A 23,608-nucleotide genomic window follows, 5' to 3' on the forward strand; every position below is an offset into this window, starting at 1 on the left:
GTGTCCCCGCTGTGAATTTACACCAGGACACGGCCACAGAGAATCTTATCAGCACAGCTGGCTGATAACAGCCTGCTCCACTGATAACAGCTGATCGCTCAATCCTGGCACGCTAGAATTCAGCGATGAGCAACCCGTGCACGAAAACTGCACGATGTCCCTGCATTTGTACAGAAAGAGAAATTGCTCAAAAGATGGCTTTGAGCGATTAACGTTGCGTCTAAAGGGTCCTTTAGCAATGTATTCGCATCAAGTGTTAATGGCTGTAATGGCCATTAACACTGTACCATCTTCATTTGCATGTAAAAGGACCTCTAGGAGTTGTTTGCAGAGCTCAGCATGTTTGAACACACGCCCAGCTGTGCAAACAGCTGCTGACACATACCATTGTTCTAGCAGCTGCCAGCAGATTGCATTGTTGTCCTAACAGCTGGTGTAAACGGCACGGGGAAAATATCCTGCAGTCTATTAAAAGAGGAGCGAAATACATTTAAATGGAAGGTATTTGCTGAGTCTTTCAGTGGCTGAATGGTGGATTTTAAGCGAACTGAAATCCATAGTTCAAACGAAAACTGCCCAGTGCCCGCGTTTACACGATCATCACTCATTTTTGGAGGAATTTTGAGTGATAATCGTCGCGTTTAAAAGGGTCTTAAGGGGTTTTACCATTAAAAACCTTTTTAGCCCATTCACAGCATAAAGGGTCGAAGCGCTGGGATCCCTGGTGATCCTGAGACTGGTACATCCCAAATGCAATGGCAGCGTACAAATGTGACTGTTGCTCCATTCACATGGGGCATTCGGGTGCACCAGTCTTGAGATCACCATTGTTCCCAGCGGTTGGCCCCCCAGCAACAACACATCTATCCTCCATCATGCAGATAGGGGATCAGTATCTTTAATGAGAAAACCCTGTAATTCCAGTCTCATTTTCCCAGCATGACTCAGGTGGGGTGGGGTCCAGTACAGACCACCATGGCCTCCAATGGATTTGTCAGGTTTTCCCATTTTTTGTCTGGCACTCCTTGCCCTGCATGAGGCAGTCTTACCAAAGTGTTCCCCGACCTGCGGCATGCTGGGAACTGTAGTTTTGCAGCAGCACAGGGCAGGGGATCCCTGGGTACGCAGGCCAGTGACTAACCTGGATGGGCATTGATGCTCTGGTCAAAAACACTGTGGGGGGCTGCATGCACACCCAACGTTGTCTTTGATACCGTCTCGAGTAGCGGAGGTCTTGGACATTCCTGAGGGGGAGCAGAGTGCCTTGGGAAACACAGATCCCACCCCAATCTTACCTAAGGTCCCATCATTGTTCGCCTTGCAAGTCCAGGTCTGGGGTTACCTGCTGCTACATTTGGGTGTTTTCTACGGTTCCGGTACTACAGCAAGTTCTGCTCAGAAAATGGATCAGCAGCGGGCAGCAAAAAAAGGGATATTGGAGTTAGGGAAGTGTCTAACAGCGCAGGGCTGACCGATTCCAAACAGCAGAGCTCGTACCGCAGCTCTGGATGTGACTGGAGTATAAATTATAATGGAACTGAAGAGCAATGCGAGATAAGATAGTTACAAAGTTGCTAACAGTTGAACTACACAAAGCAACGCCTGAGGCCCAGTGGACGATTATAGGTTATTACAAGCTTGTACCGCCTCTCTGTACTCACCACTTGTTTGCTGCAGCTCCATCAGGGCCTTGATGGTGGACGTGGCAGACTGGGACTCCCCTCCGATGTCTTGGTAGATGATTGTGGGGGTCGTGTCCATGGCTATTTCATGCTCCGACCAGTCTTGAGCCCGGGATGCGATGACGTGGACCACCGGCTGGGAATCTGAAGGAGCCAACAAAGGTTTAGTAACCGCCAAAGCGCCGCGGCGAGAGATCCGACTACTAATCTTATGCAGCAGGGAGGCCTTCAGTGCGTCTGAGAAAAACGGCGCCATCAACATAAAAGGGGGCTTCACGGTAAGAGGAGTCACACTATAGAGCGCCGGGTCATTCTCCAAATGGCTTTAACCCCTTAGTTACAGAATAAGCTGTGTAACTAAGGATGCAACGATTTTAGGGGATTTTCATCTCCATTTTTAAACAATCATAACTTTATTTTTCCGTTGACGCGGCCGTACGCGGGCGCGCGGCTCTATTTATAGCAGAAGTCAATGAAGGGAGCCTCTAACGCCAATGTGAACAAACCCGCAATCATGCGGCATAAATAACCGCAAACGGTTTTGTATTTGCAGGTCGGTACGATTACAATAATACCAAAATTATAAATATAGTTTTTTTTAAGGCTTTTTAACTTTCTTCTGGAAAAAAAAAAAATATCTATATATTTTTTTCCCACCGCTATATTCAAATTCCCATAACTTTTTGAGTTTTCCATGGACGGAGTTTGTGAGGGATCGTTTATTGTGTGACGAGCTGCAGTTTTAATTGGTACTATTTTATGGTGCACACACTCACTTTTATTGTTTTTTGTTTTTTTAAAGGGGAAATGAACGTAAAAAAAAAAAAAAGCAGTTTTGCCTCAGTTTTTTCTTTGCTTTTGCTTTGTGGAATAAATAGGTGTTCAGCTTATTGTGCGGGTCCTTACAGAAGCTACAATACTAAATGTGGGCAAAAGAAAGTTAGTTTGAACCAATGATCACACAGATAATATATTTCAGTACAGCGATACTACAATGTATAATCGCTTGTCATAGTGATCACAGGACACGGCAGACCAAGATGCCATGGCAGACCATTGGTCCTCTGTGATTATGTGGCGGAGGGCTGATGACGTCACTGAGGGAGTGCCCTTCCTCTGCGAACCCGTTACATGTCGCAATGTTGATTGTGGCATGCAAGGGGTTAACTCCGGGGAATGGTGTGCTCACTGATCCCCGCTGTTGCAGTCACAGCTGGTTCCTGCAGAAGGTGGCAGGGGCTCAACTTCTGAGCCGGCACCATCCATAGGACGTAAATGCGTATCCATTCGTGGGAACCGCTTTACGGTAATACCTTGTCACCTTTAGACCTCTAGACTGCAGCAGACCCCCCAGCACCATCCAAATATTACATGGTTGCCCAATCATTTGAATAGCTGGCATGTAATACTACATTTCTCCTGTAGTGGCCGCTGTAAGTAAAGCATCCTAGCTGATAAGCCGATTGCTTCAATATTACAAGGAAGTTATGGCGATGAGACAACCTATTTAAAAGGACGGGTTTAAAGGCTACTTTTTCTGGATCAACACCACATGAGAATCATTACGAGGTTCACTGGGCCTTTTCTTGTCAAAGAGCAGTAGAATTAAGGTCGATCTCTTATAAGGCTGCGTTCACACATGGTGGACTTTGGAGCGAATCCACAGCATCTTTTGCACTGCCGGTTTTGAGGCGGACTGCACAGAAAGTCGCATCGAAATCCATACCATTTCATGCCTCTGTCCCAACGTCAGTCCAGCGCCAATCCACGCTTGAGCCCAACATCTGAGCCGTGTCCGACAGTCTGGTTGCTAGGGATACAGTGCCTGACAACCATTCTGTTCAGTGACGTTGTCATGCTACGAGTCCATGGCAACCAGCTTGTCTCAGTGGAAGTACTAATGAACCGAGGCCAGAGAAGGAGCGGGGGCGCTCATCTCACGGTCATACTAAGGTTGAATCAGGCGGGGAACGTCTTAAACGAGAGGTTTGTTTCGTGACTTAACTTGACATGTAGACATCGGCACCCTGGGAGCTCTGGGAGGACTCTGTAGACGATGAGCTGCTCTCAGTGTCCTCCTTCACTTCTTGGATGGTGGCACTTGTGGTCTCCACCACCCGCGAGGCTTGCTGTAGCGTTTCAGTAACCAGTTGTCGCGTCTGTTCACTCATGACCGTCGCCTGAAACGTCACCGGCTTCGGTTTTATAAGGACCTAAGGGAAGAGAATACAATGAGCCCCATCAGCAGCCGCCGGCACTACACCGCTATCGTCCATGTAGCCGTGTCAGGTGCGGCAAGTGAATGGCGCAGTACCAGGCGCAGCTGTATATACAGGAGCGGCGCTGTGCTAAGTGCAAGATAAGTAATGTATGTAGACAGTGACTCCACCAGCAGAATAATGAGTGCAGCTCTGCAGTGTAATACAGGATGTAACTCAGGATCAGTAATGTATGTACACAGTGACTCCACCAGCAGAATAGTGAGTGCAGCTCTGGAGTATAATACAGGATGTAACTCAGGATCCGTACAGGATAAGTAATGTATGTACACAGTGACTCCACCAGCAGAATAGTGAGTGCAGCTCTGGAGTATAATACAGGATGTAACTCAGGGGCAGTACAGGATAAGTAATGTATGTACACAGTGATTCCACCAGCAGAATAGTGAGTGCAGCTCTGGAGTGTAATACAGGATGTAACTCAGGATCAGTACAGGATAAATGTATGTACACAGTGACTCCACCAGCAGAATAGTGAGTGCAGCTCTGCAGTATAATACAGGATGTAACTCAGGAGCAGTACAGGATAAGTAATGTATGTACACCGTGACTCCACCAGCAGAATAGTGAGTGCAGCTCTGGAGTAAAATACAGGATGTAACTCAGGATCAGTACAGGATAAGTAATGTATGTACACAGTGACTCCACCAGCAGAATAGTGAGGGCAGCTCTGGAGTATAATACAGGATGTAACTCAGGATCAGTACAGGATAAGTAATGTATGTACACAGTGACTCCAGCAGCAGAATAGTGAGTGCAGCTCTGGAGTATAATACAGGATGTAACTCAGGATCAGTACATGATAAGTAATGTATGTACACAGTGACTCCACCAGCAGAATAGTGAGTGCAGCTCTGGAGTATAATACAGGATGTAACTCAGGATCAGTACATGATAAGTAATGTATGTACACAGTGACTCCACCAGCAGAATAGTGAGTGCAGCTCTGGAGTATAATCCAGGATGTAACTCAGGAGCAGTACAGGATAAGTAATGTATGTACACAGTGACTCCACCAGCAGAATAGTGAGAGCAGCTCTGGAGTATAATACAGGATGTAACTCAGGAGCAGTACAGGATAAGTAATGTATGTACACAGTGACTCCACCAGCAGAATAGTGAGTGCAGCTCTGGAGTATAATACAGGATGTAACTCAGGATCAGTACAGGATAAGTAATGTATGTACACAGTGACTCCACCAGCAGAATAGTGAGTGCAGCTCTGGAGTATAATACAGGATGTAACTCAGGATCAGTACAGGATAAGTAATGTATGTACACAGTGACTCCACCAGCAGTATAGTGAGTGCAGCTCTGGGGTATAATACAGGATGTAACTCAGGAGCAGTACAGGATAAGTAATGTATGTACACAGTGACTCCACCAGCAGAATAGTGAGCGCAGCTCTGGAGTATAATACAGGATGTAACTCAGGAGCAGTACAGGATAAGTAATGTATGTACACAGTGACTCCACCAGCAGAATAGTGAGTGCAGCTCTGGAGTATAATACAGGATGGAACTAAGGATCAATACAGGATAAGTAATGTATGTACACAGTGACTCCACCAGCAGAATAGTGAGTGCAGCTCTGGAGTATAATACAGGATGTAACTAAGGATCTGTCTCCAAATTATTAAATATTTTACTAAAATGGAATATCCGAACACCTCAGCACACAACACGGCGGTCAGCTGCATACCTGCGTTTTCCCCTGCTGTCCGTACACTATTTTGGTTGGGATGATCTTCGTTGCTGGCTGCACTGCTGAACCTATACCCTTGGGCTGTGTGACAATCATCTTGGTAATGGGGCGAGTGGCGGTTATGATTGCCGGCTTTGTGCCCACTGGCATGGCTTGAAGTGCTTTATCACCCTAGAATGACATAAAGCAGCACACAGTAGCGAGATTGGTTGTATTTACGATATTTAACTCCTTAATAACCAAGCCATTTTTGTCCTTCAGAATGAGACGTTTGTTAGATTTTTCAGTATTACCCCAACAGGCATTTACAAGAGACGACCTGGGGGACCTTTGTTAGGACCCCAGCTGCCATTATAGTGGCGACAACAACAAACCCTCGCCTGGACGCGAGTCCCCGGACCCCCAGCACTCACCCCTGCATTCAGCAGCGTGGTCACAACGTTTTTCCCCGGTAGCCCCTGTATGGTGGTTCCTTTGCCGGTTGTCTTCTGCACCACAATGACATTCGGCTTGGAAGTCATGGGGATGGTGGTGATCTTGGTGGTTGTACCTAGAAGGGACGGGAGAGAAGTTACTGGATGCTGAACCCATAAACGTCCACAGTTCATAATGTATGTGGAGACCCCCGATGTAGAAGCCGGACATCAGTGCCCTCTTATTACAGTCCGCAGCATTATAAGAGGAGAGCAGTGATACCTATGAGAAAGGTCTGTCCTTGGCATCGGGGATCTGCAATGTACAGTAGTGGGTACGGGGTGCCGGGCGGCTGCTAACTTATCCAAGTGAAGAGGACTACAGCCAGACCCTCCCCAGCCTACAACTGGCTGACAGAGAGAAATAGGTTGCATCCAAATTATCATCAGTCCATGTAAAAGCACCTTAACATGCGACAGCCTTCCGGATGACCTACAGGGCTATTAGTCAAAGGGCCTCCTCTCCCTCATGGCGCCAGTCAGCGTCCCGCCATCCTCCTTCCACACACCGCAGCACCCTAAACAATGGTTCCCACCCCTACCCTTTACACGATGGTGCCACCAGCCGGGGTTACCCCCCTTCTCTTACATGCAGCGTCACCGCCATTCCTCCTCCTCTCTGCCACCTGGCGCAGCCTGCCCCCTCCTCCCATGTACGTAGCGCCGTTCGACTATCGTTGCAGCTGAGGGTCCTTTTACACGGAGTGATTATCGTACAAACAAATCATTGGATCATAAGAATTTGTACGATAATCTGTCCGTGTAAACACGACCGACAGCTCAACGACGAACGAGAAATATAAAATAATCGCTCGCACGTCATTGTGTGTGAACAGCGGTTGTTTAGTCGTTCGCATTTCTATGGCGCAGTGAATCTGAATGACTAAACAATTTGCGAACGCAATTCTGAATGTAATTGCAAATTATTTAGCGCTCTGAGTAGAAGGAGCCCGAGGTTCAGTCCGTGACCACAGCCGCGGCCCAACGCCGCGCCAATCACAGCCGCGGCCCAACGCCGCGCCGACCACAACTCCGTGATTTTGACTGCCGTTTTCGGACACAGGTTACTGCATCCAACAATGGGTTTAAAATGCACCCCATCGTTGTGATGAGGTGCATTAAAAAGCGTGAAAACGCGACAAAATAAAGCAGACAGCGCTCGAAAAAAATCACGGCACATTTGAGCCCGTCTTCGAGGCCCCATTGGAATTAACAGGAGCGTTATGCCGCGATTACCGTTCACAACACCGCAGTAATCACGGTAAAAAAAACCGCATGTGTGAGGCGGAACAGGGCAGAATACACAGCAGGCCCGCAGCAAATCCCACACAATGGCGGATGTAAGGCTCTTTACACCTCAGCTGGCATTCTCAGAGGTGAACGGCCGGTCTGAGGTCTCGTTAGTGCCCCCTCCCCGATGTCCTGTGCCCCTCCCTCAGCCGTGTATTGCATTACACCCTGGAAGGATGTGACCTGGTGCAGGGCCATCACCGACACCCTATAATGTGTCCTACAAAACCGCCTGGAGCCAGCCGGTCCCCCGACACCCTATAAGACAGCCGATCCCCGGCGGCTGCTGGAAGCAACCAGACAGAAAGACCAAGAAAAGATTTCATCATCTACAAGACATAAAGCAGAGATCAGAAACTCCCATCCAAAGGCCGTCCGAAAGCCAGACCCCCCCCCCCCCCCCCCCCCCAGGAAGTATACGTTCCAGCGGCGGCTTCAGTCCGATCGTCAAAGTCTACTCAGTCCAACCTCCATGTCTTCCTGGGAAAGCCGGGCGGGGGTCATCAGTGGCTGAGTCTTACAGGGGCACCCAGCTCTCCTGCACTCCTGAACGGCAGAGCAGAAGCCATACTGATGTGCAACAGCGACATGAGAAAAAGGGGAGACGTAGAGCTTAGAGGGGTGTTCCCATATCAGGCCATAAAAGGCTGATAGATGCGGGTCCTGGAAGCGACACCTGCGCCAATCTCAAGATGTATGCGGTGGCCGGGAGGTCGGCAGTACGGAACTGGCCAAGCGGGCTGTCCTGCACCACTTGCCTAACTCTCATGCTATTTCTGTAACTGCCATTCACTTCTATGGCACAGCCGGCTCAGTGGTCACAGCGTACAAAAGGGGCAGTCTAATTTAGGCCATGATGGCCAAAGCTAGGAGCGTCTCTTCAACCCCTTGATACTTTTGGTCGTACGTGTACATCCTCTAGTGTCGGGGTATGTAGGGAGCAGGATAGGAAACCAATCCAGCTACATACAGAGCGGTGCCAGCGGACGTCTTCTGAAGGCCCCTACTGCTGCCTATTAGGACAGGCATATGGCCCATCGCAATGGAATGCTGGCAGAGATACCATATACTGCAATACTGAAGTAACGCAGCATACAGTATAAGTGATCAAACAAATCGCAAGTTCCAGTCAGTCACCTATGGGGACTAAAGACAATAGTGGAAAATAAAGTTTTTTAATATAAAAAAAAATATATATATAGAAAAGGATACTAACAGTAAAAAAAACAAAAAAACACAACTTTCCTGTATTCATAATAAAAAAAAAAAAAATAAACAAAAAAAAAAACCAAACATATTTGGTATTGTCGCATCCATTCTGATCTATCAGAAGGACACATTTATCCTGCACCGTGAGCGCAGATAGACACCACCATCTTTGGGGTGGGGGAGGGAGTCTTTATTCTGTGGGTCAGGAAGATGAGATTTGTTTTCGCTGTTATACTTTTCGAATATAAAAGATCTTTGCAAAATAAAAGAAATTATTTTTTACCGCCCAAACGGTCAGTAAAGTTGGTGCACGATTCGTTCTTGAGGACGTCCTGTAGTTTCTAATCACTATTATTTTGCAGTTAAAGGGGTTGTCCCGCGGCAGCAAGTGGGTCTATACACTTCTGTATGGCCATATTAATGCACTTTGTAATATACATTGTGCATTAATTATGAGCCATACAGAAGTTATAAGAAGTTATTCACTTACCTGCTCCGTTGCTAGCGTCCTCGTCTCCATGGAGCCGTCTAATTTTCAGCGTCTAATCGCCAGATTAGACGCGCTTGCGCAGTCCGGGTCTTCTTCTTTTCTGAATGGGGCCGCTCGTGCCGGAGAGCGGCTCCTTGTAGCTCCGCCCCGTCACGTGCCGATTCCAGCCAATCAGGAGGCTGGAATCGGCAATGGACCGCACAGAAGCCCTGCGGTCCACCGAGAGAGAAGATCCCGGCGGCCATCTTCACCGGTAAGTATAGAAGTCACCGGAGCGCGGGGATTCAGGTAAGCACTATCCGGTTTTCTTTTTTAACCCCTGCATCGGGGTTGTCTCGCGCCGGGGGGGGGGGTTGAAAAAAAAACCCCGTTTCGGCGCGGGACAACCCCTTTAACACGACTTTTTGCTTCCTTTTTATTAAATTTATTCTTAGAACCGACCAAAAAAAAAAACGGGAATTTTTCTTACCGATAATTCCCTTTCTTGAAGGCATCATGACAGCATGCAGGTGAGCAACCTCCAGATGTATGCCGTCATGATGTCGAAGGGAAAAAGGCAATTCTGACGTTGTGTATATTTCTTCACTGTGCGGGATAAATGATGGGTTACTTTGATAGATCAGACTCTTGCCTGACAATACGAAAAATCTGTTTCTTTTTATGCTTGTCTATTATTATAAAAATACAGGAAAAAGGGTTTTTTGAACTTTTATTACCTTTATTTTTTCTAAAAATTGTTTTCCTTATTCTACTTTTTTTTAAACTTATGGTTTAGTTTGTTTTTTTTTTTTTTTTTTTTTTAAATTAAGCCCATAGAGACCTAAGCCTGTGATAATTTAAATCGCTCATACAGTATAATGTAATACCATGGTATTTCATTATACTGCATTCTGACAGGCAGTCTTTCTAGCCACGCCACAAGCACACCTCGTTGGGCAATCAAGGCAGTCCCAGGGCTCTTCAGAAGGCCCCATACTGCCATGCCAATCAATTGGCACCAGCCGATCTCATCCCGAAGGGGGCAGTTTGGGACTCCTGAACATCTAATGGGGCATTTAGGAGCCGCCATCAGAATTGCCAGAAGCATTTAAAGGATTAAACACAGCCACAATTAAGGCGAGTGCTGATCGCGGCTGTTGCAGGTGGGTGTCAGCTGTGGACAGCCGGCACCCATCGTATATGGAGAGGGATCAGCTCCCTAACCATACAAACTCTGCACACCCAGTACGTAAATGTACATCATAGGGTGTGAAGGGGTTAAGCTTAGGTTCCATTCACATCCGCTCGCAGTGTCATTTCCGTTGTTTGACTCCAGAGCTGAACAAAGAAAATACGAGAACCGCCAGGCCCAGCATGTGTGCCAGACCCAGGTCCATTCCAGGGTCCGTCGGACTAGTGGGAATTTCCCAGGTGAACCAGCGCAGCACAATGTGCTTTTTGTCTGGGATTTCATTGCAGATCTGCGCTGGAAGCTTAGGTATACCCACCACATATAATAACCCGCCGGACACACTCACCAGATACGATGTTGCTACTGATGATCTTGCCTCCTAGCGTGGCCAGTGACTTTGGCACCACAGTGATAATACTTCCACTGGTGGTCTTCACATATGTGGCACCAGGTGTAGCCGCCATACGAGCCCCGAGCGCAGAGCTGACAGCTGGACGTGTGTAGGTCGCCTGTGTCCCTGCAGAGAGAAGATAACAGAGAATGAGCGAGCGTTCCCTCTGATGCTCAGAAGAGGATCGTTCACCAATTTCCAACCGCTATTAGTTGCTTGAGCAATAAAGCTAACCATCATGTGATTGGCTGGAGAGCGGCACATGACCAGTAGAGTCACCTTGTGCAATCGGTGGCAGATTTCAGTAGCCGATCTCCAATATATGAGTAAAGAGAAGAGGGCAATGAACCGGTTGTCAGTTTGACACTTACCGCTGGGAGTTGTGACCAGCTTGGTGGTCATTATCGCCCCATTGCTGCTGACCACCATGATTGGGGTGTTGCTGCTGTTTGGCAAGGCTGCGGACACCGGTTTGGGGAGGATCTTACTCGGCTGGACTTGTTGCGTGATTATTTTGACACCTGAAGTACAAGGAAAAGGTTAAAAAAAAATAAATAAATAAATCAGCAACACTTACTGAGTGGGTGGGGTCTTACGGGTGTGACGTCAGCCAATCAGATGTGCCCCCTGCTGCTCCCACTCCCCAACATACAGCGTGACTTAAAGGAGTTTTGAGGCAGGATACTACTGATAACCAATCCTCAGGATAGGTCATCAATAGCTGATCGGCTGGGATGTGCCGCTTGTTCTCTGGTAGTGCCACAAGAGCTTGGAGGGGAAGCTGCTGCTCCGACCCCGTGTAGTAAACTACGCTTGTAACTGCAGGCTAGGGTCTCATTAAAATCAATGGGAACTGTGCTGGCAGATACAACTGATGGCCACTACACAGGTAACTGAGCAGCAGCTACCACTCCAACCCCCCGTGTATTACGGCATTACCAGCAGGCGCCCATGGGCTGAACAGCAAGGATACCAAGTGGTGGATCCCAGCCAATCAACTATGGATGACCTATCCTGGAGAAGCCCTTTAAACACTAAAAGGTCCTTGTACATGGGCTGCTTCTTGACCCGAAGTGAAAAAGCACAGCGCCGATCAACAAGCTCGATCAGCACTTGTTTGCTTTTCTCTTACACGGAGTGAGAATCCCTGTTATGGGAACGAACGATTATTAGCGTGATCGCTCACCCCCATAGTCTGACTGTACCTCTCCCCACCACTAACTATCAATGGGTGATACCGGCCTGATGAACAGCGAGCGGACGGGACCGCCCACTTGACACAGAGCAGAGGCAGCCGGTCTTCAGAAGAGTTTGTCCAGGAGACAAAAATGGGGATGGAGTCAGCGAGGGCGCAGAACGGTGACTCATTCGTTGGCTGATTGCTGATCCTTCTAGATGGCCCGATTACGGAGCACGAATGTCTCTCTGAATGTTCGTTCGCTTGACAATCAAGCTATGTAAAGTGGCCAACAATCAGCCGGGGTACGGGCAAACGCTCATTTGCCAACTGATTGCCGATTTAAAGCAAACCTAAATACTCTGGCTGATCAGCTGTACATCTCCCCATGTGAACAGCGAAATGTGCAGCCGGCCTACGGGGAACAAATGATTGTACTAACGATGGATCACACCCACAGCAGCGATTCACGGCCTTTGTAAGACAAAGCACTGTTCACACTCCCCATTTGGGGGCAATCAGAGAAGTTCTCATCCCCGTTTCCCAGCTATATTTTTTTTAATTTTAGAAGGTCAGAAGCCCAGCGGAGCCGGCGGTCTGCCACCTATGAACGGATTCAGCCCAGTGCCTGCAGGGGGCTATAGCTGTAGGAGGAGCTAACACTTATTTTGCTTCATGTCCGCCTCCTAGGGGCAGCAGCTATGCCCAAGGTTTCCTGTCTCCCCCCAATAACACGGCCAAGAAAACCATTTCTTAGAAAATATTTTTATTACACTGCTGCATTCAAAGTCCCAAAACTTTCATTTTTCACGGACAGAGCTCTGTGAGGGCTCGTTTTTGCGTGACGAGCTCTAGTTTTCATTGCTACCATTTTGGGGCTGGTATGGCTTATCTGATCACATTTACTGCATTTTTTGGGTGACAAAATGACACAAAAAAAAAAAAGCAGCAGCTTTGACGCAAAAACATCTTGAGGCGGGAAGGGGTTAATGCTCTTTTTCACGGGCCAATGATCAGGCCAGGCATTTGTTTTCCTGATCAACAGCCCATCTGAAAGTGCAGGCAATCAGCCGACGAACAAGGAAACCCTTGTCCGATCGGGTCTTTTGTATAGGTATAAAAACAAGGGAGGCGGGGAGATCGCTGCTGCTGAACACATTCTGCACGAGGAGGAGTGATGGCGGGAACGAGCGCCAAAGAATGGTTTAGTATAAAGGACCCCTCGTACTCACCAGACTCCTGCTTGATCTGGATGGTGGGCTTTATTCCTGGGGGCATCTGCTGCTGTTGGGAGGCCGCAGGATGGCATAAGGCGGACGGCTGTGCCAGGGAGGAGGCCTGCTGCGATATCTGATGGATCTGGTGCTTTGGTGACTGCTGGTATTGCTTGGGGAAATGTGCGAGGATTTGGCCGGGAGACGCTATCAGGCTCTTGGGAGAGGGAAGTCTGTTGGAAACGGCTTTCACGGTCGTCGTGGAGACACCTAATCCGGGAAGATAAGAAGCGGGAGATAGTGTGAAATTACACAAGAGTCGTAAGTCCCATGTAAATACAGCTTAGGCCGCTTCTAGACGGAACGATATATATTCAAATGAGTGAAAGTGACTGAAATACACTAGGCAACAAAAAATATATATAGTAGTGCGTGCGGCTGGGAAATCAGGGGCCAACAAACGGTTACTAACAGTTATGGAGCCCAAGCTTCGCTGACTAAGACGACATGTGCAGCGCAGGTTCACGACCACAAAAGCACACGGTTTGCGAATTGACTTATTTTCCATTCTATTTTACAAACAGGAATAAATTACAAAAACTTTCCTTCGACATAAAAATGGCGCTGCTTAGTGATAATCGTCAGTGTAAGCGCGAGCCTACGGTGGATGAGAACAGTTCGCTTTTCGCTCGTCCATTTAATGAAGGCATAAAAACCATCGCTGGCCCGTTTCCTCATCAGATGTGATTCGGTCATGAGCAGCAGCAGATCACTGAAGGCAGCGATTGGCAGAGCGGGCATGGGCACAAGGACCGCTGCAGCTTCTTCAGCGGGGACAAGGGCTCCTGTGCTGGATCCGGAGCACCTCCAAGTGGTGAGCATGCCTTTTTATTTTAAATGGGCATTCCCCTTTAAAAGTTAGTGATCACCATCCGCAGGTTAGGGGAGAACTTGTGAAGCACTTCAGACGGGTCCCAAAATGTGGGCAGTGGAAGACATGCTTCACATCTCCACTCCATTCACTTCAATGGGACCGTTAAGAGATCGCAGAGCTCAGGCGCTCGGCTCCCTCCAGCAGGGCCGCTGAGGTCCTAGAAGTTTTTAGAACTTTTATTGATGTGAAAACAGATGATCGATCAGGTGAACGCTCAATCCTTGTAATACTTTGTAAGCAAATTTTGGCCTGATCTCATGCGCCATTCTTATGTTATACAGGTCTGAAGACAACATCGCGGAGTCTGCGGCAGATTTCACCAAAAAGGGAAGCTGTGATGAAGCTCCTGTTTCTGAAAGGGATGTCGGCCGGAGACCTTCCCGGTGACACGGATGCTGCAGACATCAGGTGACCACAGACCTTCACGCTCCATAGAGAAAAATTAGTGGGTTACCAAACCTAAAACTGGCCACTTCAATGAGGATGAGGGCCGTGCCCGGGAGACCGCCAGGGGGGCCCGTGCCCGGGAGACCGCCAGGGGGGCCCGTGCCCGGGAGACCGCCAGCAGGGGGGGGGCCCGTGCCCGGGAGACCGCCAGCAGGGGGGGGCCCGTGCCCGGGAGACCGCCAGCAGGGGGGGGCCCGTGCCCGGGAGACCGCCAGCAGGGGGGGGGGGGGGGGGCCGTGCCCGGGAGACCGCCAGCAGGGGGGGGGGGGGGGCCGTGCCCGGGAGACCGCCAGCAGGGGGGGGGGGGGGGGGCCGTGCCCGGGAGACCGCCAGCAGGGGGGGGGGGGGGGCCGTGCCCGGGAGACCACCAGCAGGGGGGGGGGGGGGCCGTGCCCGGGAGACCGCCAGCAGGGGGGGGGGCCGTGCCCGGGAGACCGCCAGCAGGGGGCGGCCGTGCCCGGGAGACCGCCAGCAGGGGGCGGCCGTGCCCGGGAGACCGCCAGCAGGGGGGGGCCGTGCCCGGGAGACCGCCAGCAGGGGGGGGCCGTGCCCGGGAGACCGCCAGCAGGGGGGCCGTGCCCGGGAGACCATAGACCCCATCCATGAACGGATTCTGGAAGACCGGCGAGTTTCTGCAGATTCCCAGGGAAGCAGTCGGGTCCGTAATTCACAATCATCTGGACATCAGGAAGGAGTCAGCCAGGTGGTTCCTGAATGGCTTGTCAGCAGATCAAGAGCGTGCCCAAGTGCAAGCCGCCTGGGGAAACTGGCATGTTTTCAGCAGGATGCCAACCCTTTCCTGTCTGGACTGGTGACGATGATGAAATGTGGATATTTATGTATCATCCCGAGTCAAAAGAATGGAAACGCAGCAATTCCTGCATCCAAAGCAGTTAAGAGTGCAGACGTAGTCCTCCAAGGTGCCAGCGTCCGTCTTCTGGGATATAGATGGGATCTGTTTGTGGATGACCAAAGGGGCCGACTATCACGGCTGTGTGTGACAACACTTCTGGATAAGCTGAAGGAGGCGTTAAAGTCTGAAAGGTGACCCAAGATGTCATATTCTCGCATGATAACACCTCGTCCCGCACGGCGGTCATCACCCACAGCTAACTGGCTGACCTGGGCTTCGAGGTGCGGATCATCCTCACTATTCACCCAATCCGGCCCCCTCGGACATCATCTGTTTTCTAACTTATAGAAACACCTCAAGCGAACTGAATTAGTCTCCATTTCTGATGCAACTCCAGTGGCTGCCGCCTGGTCTGCTGCCCAACCAAAGGACTTCTAGGATGGGTTGGAGAAGTTGAGCTCCACAGCCAGAAATACATGGATATCCGAGGGGACTCTGTAGAGTAACTGGCAAACTTCATTGTTCAATGCCAATTTTTTGCCACAAAAGCTTAAACCTCCCAGCGCCCCTCATATAGGGAATCGTACCGGCACAGAGAAGACCGCTTAATGCAGGACATGCAATTTGAAAGAAACCCCAGAAACGCCTCTTACTTTGCGGCATGGTGGACATCACAAGGGATGGCGATGAAGACACCACCGTGGTGACAGCAATGCTCCCTGTGGACACCGGAGTTAAGGTGCCACTGGTAGTAATGGAGGAGGACTGGATCGAGGCGGCCACCGCCGGGGGCTTCTGTGTGGTGGAGGTGATGATGGAGGTGGGGACCAGTTTGGTGACGGCTGCGTAGTTGTGAGACTTGGATAAAATGTTCGGGACAAACGTGGAGCTTGGAGAAGTCGTAACTATGATGACCTGCCAGGGAGAGAAAGCAGGGAGAAGTCAGAAAAGGAAACCATCAGCATGGCAACTTTATACAAACTTTGCGTTTCAGCGTTTTCAAGATCCCTGCTTGCCAACATTGAATGGGAAGATATTCGCTTATATCCAGAGATCCTTACGGGCCTAAAGCTGCTCACAGCTGATGCTTTGTTACTATTGCATCCAGTCTAGACAAGTCTCTGTGAGACAAACATGGAGAGCCCAGGTCTCTCTTCTGTTCTGATACATTGTAACAAACTAGCAGTGCAGGTAAACTGTATCAATATGGAGTCTAAGACTGCCTAGACTGGATACAAGTGTAACACACCTCCAGCTGTGAGAAGTAGGACATCCGCACAGGTTTGTCAGCCTCTGCATTTAAACAAGAATGTCCTCATTTGCTGACAGCAAGCAGAGGTACTGAAAATGGTCAGCACAAAGTAGATTAGAAACTTCAGAACTTTTGTTTCCACTGTGATGAAGGGGTTCTCTTACCATTAGGCCAGGGACACCATATGCTCAAAGCGTATGGTGTCCAAGGTTTTGCGCACGTAATACGCTGTACCAATATCCCACACGCTCCCATGTTACCGCTGACACATAGTAACATAGTGTGTTACGCCGAATGAAGACAATGTCCATCTAGTTTAGCCTGTTTCAGCCTCCTTGTTGATCCAGAGGAAGGCAAAAAAAAAAAAAAAACCAAGAGGCAGGAGCCAATTAGCCCTCTTGGGGGGCTGGGGAGGGGGGGGGGGGGGAATTCCTTCCCGACTCCCTAATGGCAATCAGACTAATCCCTGGGCCAACCCCTAATAGTTCCTACCTGTCTGTATACCCGGATTAACAACCCGCTGGTCACCTAGGATTTAAATCCTGTGATATCCTTCCGAATCACACAAGATACACACGCATACACGCCAAGATAATGCACGGCGATTGGCGGTACACAGCACACATGAACGCCATTGCTGCGTTATCACAGGAGTGATAGACGTATCCTCAAGACAGATCATCCATAGTTGAGTAGCACGGGTCTGTGGCTCAGGATGCCCACCAGCCGCTCGCTGCGCCACCATCAGTGCAGACACAGCTGGAAGCGGATAGCGCTGTACGTACTACAGTCACTCAGATTGGCGCAGCTCACATTGAATTAAGTGCAAGAACAGCCCGATCTGCTGCAATTCTGACGGCGCTGTCTGCTTCCAGCTCTGTCCGCACTGGCAACGGGCCAGGTGAACAGCTGATTGGAGGGGATCCCAAATGGCGGACCCCCCACAACCATTGATGACCAATCCTGACGATATGCCATCAATAGCAGAAGTTCTGGACAACTATTGAAAGTGGTTTTCTGGCGCACTACTACTGATGATCTATCTTCAGGTAGGTCATCAATAGCAGTTTGGGGTGGTCCGCTGCCTGCGACTGCCACAGATCGGAACAGTAGCAAGCCAACCGGCAGGCTCAGCACTGTCTTCAGCACAGTGGCCAAGAATGGCAGCGCAGCAGACTCCAATTCACTTCATCTGGGTGCTATTGTAGCACTCAATGCCAGTCTGCTGCATGGAAAGCCAACAAGATTGTATTAGAACAGCGTGGCTTCAAGAGGAGGAAGGATTATGTGACCCCTTATAAAGCACTGGTAAGACCGCATACAGTTTTGGACACCAGTGACCAAGTCCGAGTTTTCAGAGTCTCATTGAGTAAAAGCATCTTCTCTTGCACCGATGCATAATTACATTTCTCAGAGTCTGGGAAAGCTATGTGTGAGCTGTAATGGCAGCCATATTGGTTGCATGTCAATGACGAGCGCGGAGTGCCTGGCGACACTGACCTTCTGGGTGGAGGTGTTCGTGGTCTGGGTGGTGGGTTTGGTAAACGTGATCTTCACCGGTGACATGTGGGGAGGTAAGGAGTTAGCGATGCTCTGCATGATGTTGCTCATTTTCGGGCTACCGGCGACTGGCACAGTGATAGTTTTCGAGACTGGCGTTACGGGTTTAGGAACTTCCTTTAGGACCACGGGAGAGGAGCTGGAGGAGTTGGTTCGTCGGCGCTTGCGCGGCTTTTCATCATCGTCTGAACAGTTCACACCTGAGCAGAAATGCAGGAAAACGGTTCAAGTCATAAATAAAAGGTTCCATCTGTGCAAAGCCGAGTACAGACATGAGATACACAAAGAAACCAGCAGCAGAATAGTGAGTGCAGCTCTGGAGTATAATACAGGATGTAACTCAGGGTCAGTACAGGATAAGTAATGTATGTACACAGTGACTCCACCAGCAGAATAGTGAGTGCAGCTCTGGGGTATAATACAGGATGTAACTCAGGAGCAGTACAGGATAAGTAATGTATGTACACAGTGACTCCAGCAGCAGAATAGTGAGTGCAGCTCTGCAGTATAATACAGGATGTAACTCAGGATCTGTACAGGATAAGTAATGTATGTACACAGTGACTCCACCAGCAGAATAGTGAGTGCAGCTCTGGGGTATAATACAGGATGTAACTCAGGAGCAGTACAGGATAAGTAATGTGTGTACACAGTGACTCCACCAGCAGAAAAGTGAGTGCAGCTCTGGAGTATAATACAGGATGTAACTCAGGAGCAGTACAGGATAAGTAATGTATGTACATAGTGACTCCACTAGCAGAATAGTGAGTGCAGCTCTGGGGTATAATACAGGATGTAACTCAGGATCAGTACAGGATAAGTAATATGTGTACACAGTGACTCCATCAGCAGAATAGTGAGTGCAGCTCTGGAGTATAATACAGGATGTAACTCAGGAGCAGTACAGGATAAGTAATGTATGTACACAGTGACTCCACCAGCAGAATAGGGAGTGCAGCTCTGGAGTATAATACAGGATGTAACTCAGGAGCAGTACAGGATAAGTAATGTATGTACACAGTGACTCCACCAGCAGAATAGTGAGTGCAGCTCTGGAGTATAATACAGGATGTAACTCAGGAGCAGTGCAGGATAAGTAATGTATGTACACAGTGACTCCACCAGCAGAAACGTGAGTGCAGCTCTGGGGTATAATACAGGATGTAACTCAGGATCAGTACAGGATAAGTAATATATGTACACTGTGACTCCATAAGCAGAATAGTGAGTGCAGCTCTGGGGTATAATACAGGATGTAACTCAGGATCAGTACAGGATAAGTAATGTATGTACACTGTGACTCCACCAGCAGAATAGTGAGTGCAGCTCTGGGGTATAATACAGGATGGAACTCAGGAGCAGTACAGGATAAGTAATGTATGTACACAGTGACTCCACCAGCAGAATAGTGAGTGCAGTTCTGGAGTATAATACAGGATGTAACTGAGGAGCAGTACAGGATAAGTAATGTATGTACACAGTGACTCCACCAGCAGAATAGTGAGTGCAGCTCTGGGGTATAATACAGGATGTAACTGAGGAGCAGTACAGGATAAGTAATGTATGTACACAGTGACTCCAGAGCTTTAATAACCCAGTTTAGTAATAAAACGGTCGGATGTTACTCACTCTTGACGTAGACTGTGCTGCCGCTGGGCAAGACAACCACATTAGAGGCAGGACTAGCAGGTCGGGGTGACTTCACGGTGGCAACACTCCCACTGGGAACTGGTGTAGATGTGGGTGTGGACGTTGTACTGGTGTACGAGTAGCACACGACCACTAGAGGATGACAATATAAGGATAGTGTCAGTAATTACTGTCTTATGACCAAATTGGGGGTGCACCTCCATGAGGATTGTATGCACTCCCAATGTTCACATGGGTATAGAAGGGTCCTGTGGCTGAAATAATAAAATACCTATTATACACACGGGAGGTGACCACTGCAGTAGTCCAATGAGCAAAGAGAATTACTATAAAGTTTGCCAATGAGTGGGAGGATGGCAGCCTGGACTGACACCATGATACTTCTCTATGGCACGTTATCCTGAGAAGGGCGCCGCTTATCCCCGACTGCAGCACAAGAGAGTGAAGCAGCTGGAGGGTAATGCTGCCCTTTCTAACACAAGTAGGGACTGGACTACAAAGGATGGGTTCGCCTGCTCAGGGTTGGTGGAATGTCAAGAAACCTCGGGCAGGAAAGGCAAACCTGCAGACCCCCTTCTGCTCTGAGTACAAGTGAGCCTCCTCCCACCTCCGCACTCACCTTCCTTATTCCCAGTCTCCGCCGGGTCAGGCAGTGAGGAGTTGTGTTGCCCTGCCGAGTTAGCTATGGCATTGGCGGCAGCTGTGAAAGCCGTCTGTGGGACCAGGCGAGGCATGAGTGGGATCAACCTCCGACCTTCAATGGACCACTCCGAAGAACTGTTTGGGCCGGACATGCTTAAAAACAAGAATAGAAGATTACAATCATTAAAAACCTATGAATACTCAAGAGCTGCATTCACAATTCTGCAGGTTTCCGTATTCCCTGCAGCTCCAGCATTGGGAGAGAAACTGCTATGAATTTGTACTGTGCAGAAATCTGATGTAAAAGCACTTCGCTAAGATGTACAGGGTGCGCCCACCGAGGAGCAAAAAAACATGCAGAATTATGAATGCAGCTCTGAAGTATAATACAGATTAGATGAAGTAATGTATGTAGACAGTGACAACTTTTTATGTACACTAACTCTATATATAAAACTATAACAACTTTCGAAACTTGCGCTAGGATTTCCATTGTTCGCTTTCTTCCACAGAGCTGAACAACGAAAACACCGGAGCCGCCAAGTGTGACACATTCCGGCCCCGGGCGGCACCAGACAAAACCTACTGACTAGAATGCGATCCCTCCGGCTCCCAGCACGCCGGATGACATTTTCTCGGACAAACTAGCGCAGAATGCTGCACTGCTCCGTCTGGGATTTTGTGCCGGATCTGCAGTAGAGGCTCCGAATAGATCCTCGGGTGTAGAAGGGATCGTGGACTGAAGGTTCAGGGGTTGACACATCCTGTACCTGTGCTGTCCAAACACTGCTGATATGTTACAAGTATTGACCACTGGGGTCCGGGTGGCGAGACCCCACTGATGACTGGGGGGGAAGCAGCTAAAGCTCTTGCCCAAGTGCGGCCACTGCTTGCTGGCTGAAGATGGGTCCATAGATGTTCTACTGAGACCACCGCAGCTACCAAATGCTCAGACGAAAGCTTCAGCTGGCTCCACCTAGTGGTCAGTGGGAGTCTCTGCACCCGGACCCCACCGTTATGAGGTTTTGACATGTTCCTGTAACATTTAACCCAATGAATGGCTTCAGTATACAGTATGGATGCGGCTGTTTCTGCTGTAATGTATGGGGAGGGATTTACTGCCTGGAACCCGTCAGCATTATTAGATGTGTGCGCTACATGATGTATTCAATCTGATGACCATATGAAGATTATCCTACAGCCGCCGCCTGCGCCGCCCACAGCCGTACGGCCCGCCGCCTGCGCCGCCCACAGCCGTACGGCCCGCCGCCTGCGCCGCCCACAGCCGTACGGCCCGCCGCCTGCGCCGCCCACAGCCGTACGGCCCGCCGCCTGCGCCGCCCACAGCCGTACGGCCCGCCGCCTGCGCCGCCCACAGCCGTACGGCCCGCCGCCTGCGCCGCCCACAGCCGTACGGCCCGCCGCCTGCGCCGCCCACAGCCGTACGGCCCGCCGCCTGCGCCGCCCGTTGTTTTAATTCTGTACTCAGAGCTGAGACTCTCGGCTTTCCTTACTCGCGGCGTTTGCTGGTTTTATCTCTCTGCAACAAGTCAGAAGTTTCTGTAAAGCTCAGTTACACTTTAACTTCTTACAGATAAACTACCGTGTTTGCCCCAAAATAAGACACTGTCTTATCGTAATTTTTGCCTCGAAAGAGGCAATGTCTTATTTTCAGAGGGTGTCTAATAAAACTCACCTACTGCCTGCATTCCGGTCCTCGCGCTGGCGTCCGTCGCTGCTGCAGGCTGCCGCGTCCTCCTTCAAGTTGACAGACCAGTTCTTTCTGGAAGTGGGGCTCGAATACCCCGCCTCCAGGAAGCTAGTGCTCCGATTGGTTAATCGTTTAATTGATGACACCATTGAACGGCTGTGATTGTGTAATCGAACGCCATGTCAGCCAATGAAAGTTGGCACTGGATTAACCAATCAGAGCACTATCTTCCTGGAGGCGGGGTATTCAAGCCCCACCTCCAAGAAGAACTAGTCTGTTGGCTTGAAGGATGCGGCTGCCTGCAGCGGCAACGGAGGCCAGCACAAGGACTGGTGGTAGGGGAGTCTTTTTTTGTTTTTACATGTAGCTAGGGCTTATTTTCAGGAGAGGGCTTATATTTCAAGCCCCCCCTCCAATGAAAATCAGGGTAGGTCTTACTATTTGGGAAACAGTATAAAAGTGCTCAAAAAGGTTGACACATCCTTAAAGGGGCTGTCCAGTTGTAAACTATCGATGGACTGTCGTTAGATTATGCCATTAATAGTAGATCAATGGGGGTCCGCTGCCTGGAACCCCCACTGATCAGCTGATCTTTGGGTGGTGTGCTCGTGCAGTGTGCCGATTTTTGCAGGAATCGTACAGCTCCATCCCCAGTGCAGTGGCCAGCCTTTGTATTGCACCAATTCACTTCAATAGAAACTTTGTCTGTAATACCAAGCCTGGCCACTAAAGAGGAACGGAGCTGTCTGCTTCCTGAAGAAATTACCTCAGTGCATGAGCATACTGACTTGGCGAACAGCCTGACCTACTATTAATGGCAAATTCTAATCCTAGGTCATCGATGACTTACAACAGGAAAACCCCTTTAACCCCTCAGTGACAGCCCACTCTGACCACAAGCACGTGACCATTTATTAGGGATTTTCACCTTTTTAAAAGCTATAACGTTTTTATGCTTCCGTTGCCACGGACATATGAGGGCTCGTTTCTTGCGCGGTGAGCTGCAGTTTTTAATTAGTGTCATTGTTCGGTACAAATAAGGCATTGTAAACTTTTATACGTTTTTTTGGAGGGCCGAGAGGGAAACACAAATGCTACCTTTTTTTTTTTTTTACAGTGTTAATCATATAGTATGTAAGGCCGAATGAAGACAATGTCCCTCTAGTCCAGCCTGAAGAGCAGAAAAAGTTTTGTTTTTTTTTAAAGAAATTTTTCCCTGGAGTTGGACGATTACAACAATACTAAAATGATATTTTTTTAGGTTTTTCCACCTTTTACAGAATAGAACTCCTTTTTTTGGTAATTATTTTTTTAATCATTGCATTAAAGTCTCCTGACTCTTGTTCCTCCGTCGCCGGAGCGCTGAAGGCCTTCATGTGAAGTCATTTCTATAGGTTCCACATTGGGGTAAATACGGCTTTTTTGATCACTTTTATTGCGTTATTTTGGGAGGCAAAATGAAAAAAAAAAAAAGCAGTT

General features: G+C 49.1%; 1 protein-coding gene across 2 annotated transcripts in view; it reads right to left on the reverse strand.

Moving 5' to 3' along the window:
- Positions 1 to 23,608, reverse strand: part of EMSY (EMSY transcriptional repressor, BRCA2 interacting) — a 51,693-nt gene that overhangs the window by 19,369 nt on the left and 8,716 nt on the right. For both annotated transcript variants that reach the window (XM_066588283.1, XM_066588282.1), the window contains exons 4-14: positions 20,396 to 20,571; positions 19,756 to 19,908; positions 18,067 to 18,326; positions 15,968 to 16,229; positions 13,099 to 13,350; positions 11,061 to 11,210; positions 10,645 to 10,815; positions 6,079 to 6,215; positions 5,663 to 5,836; positions 3,688 to 3,895; positions 1,662 to 1,826 (exon numbers count right to left, since the gene is read on the reverse strand). In XM_066588283.1, coding sequence (XP_066444380.1) covers positions 1,662 to 1,826; positions 3,688 to 3,895; positions 5,663 to 5,836; positions 6,079 to 6,215; positions 10,645 to 10,815; positions 11,061 to 11,210; positions 13,099 to 13,350; positions 15,968 to 16,229; positions 18,067 to 18,326; positions 19,756 to 19,908; positions 20,396 to 20,571 — 2,108 coding nt within the window. The remainder of the gene's footprint in view (positions 1 to 1,661; positions 1,827 to 3,687; positions 3,896 to 5,662; positions 5,837 to 6,078; positions 6,216 to 10,644; positions 10,816 to 11,060; positions 11,211 to 13,098; positions 13,351 to 15,967; positions 16,230 to 18,066; positions 18,327 to 19,755; positions 19,909 to 20,395; positions 20,572 to 23,608) is intronic.

The sequence above is a fragment of the Eleutherodactylus coqui genome, chromosome 1, assembly GCF_035609145.1.
Source record: "Eleutherodactylus coqui strain aEleCoq1 chromosome 1, aEleCoq1.hap1, whole genome shotgun sequence".
In the NCBI taxonomy this organism is placed as follows: Eukaryota; Metazoa; Chordata; class Amphibia; order Anura; family Eleutherodactylidae; genus Eleutherodactylus; species Eleutherodactylus coqui.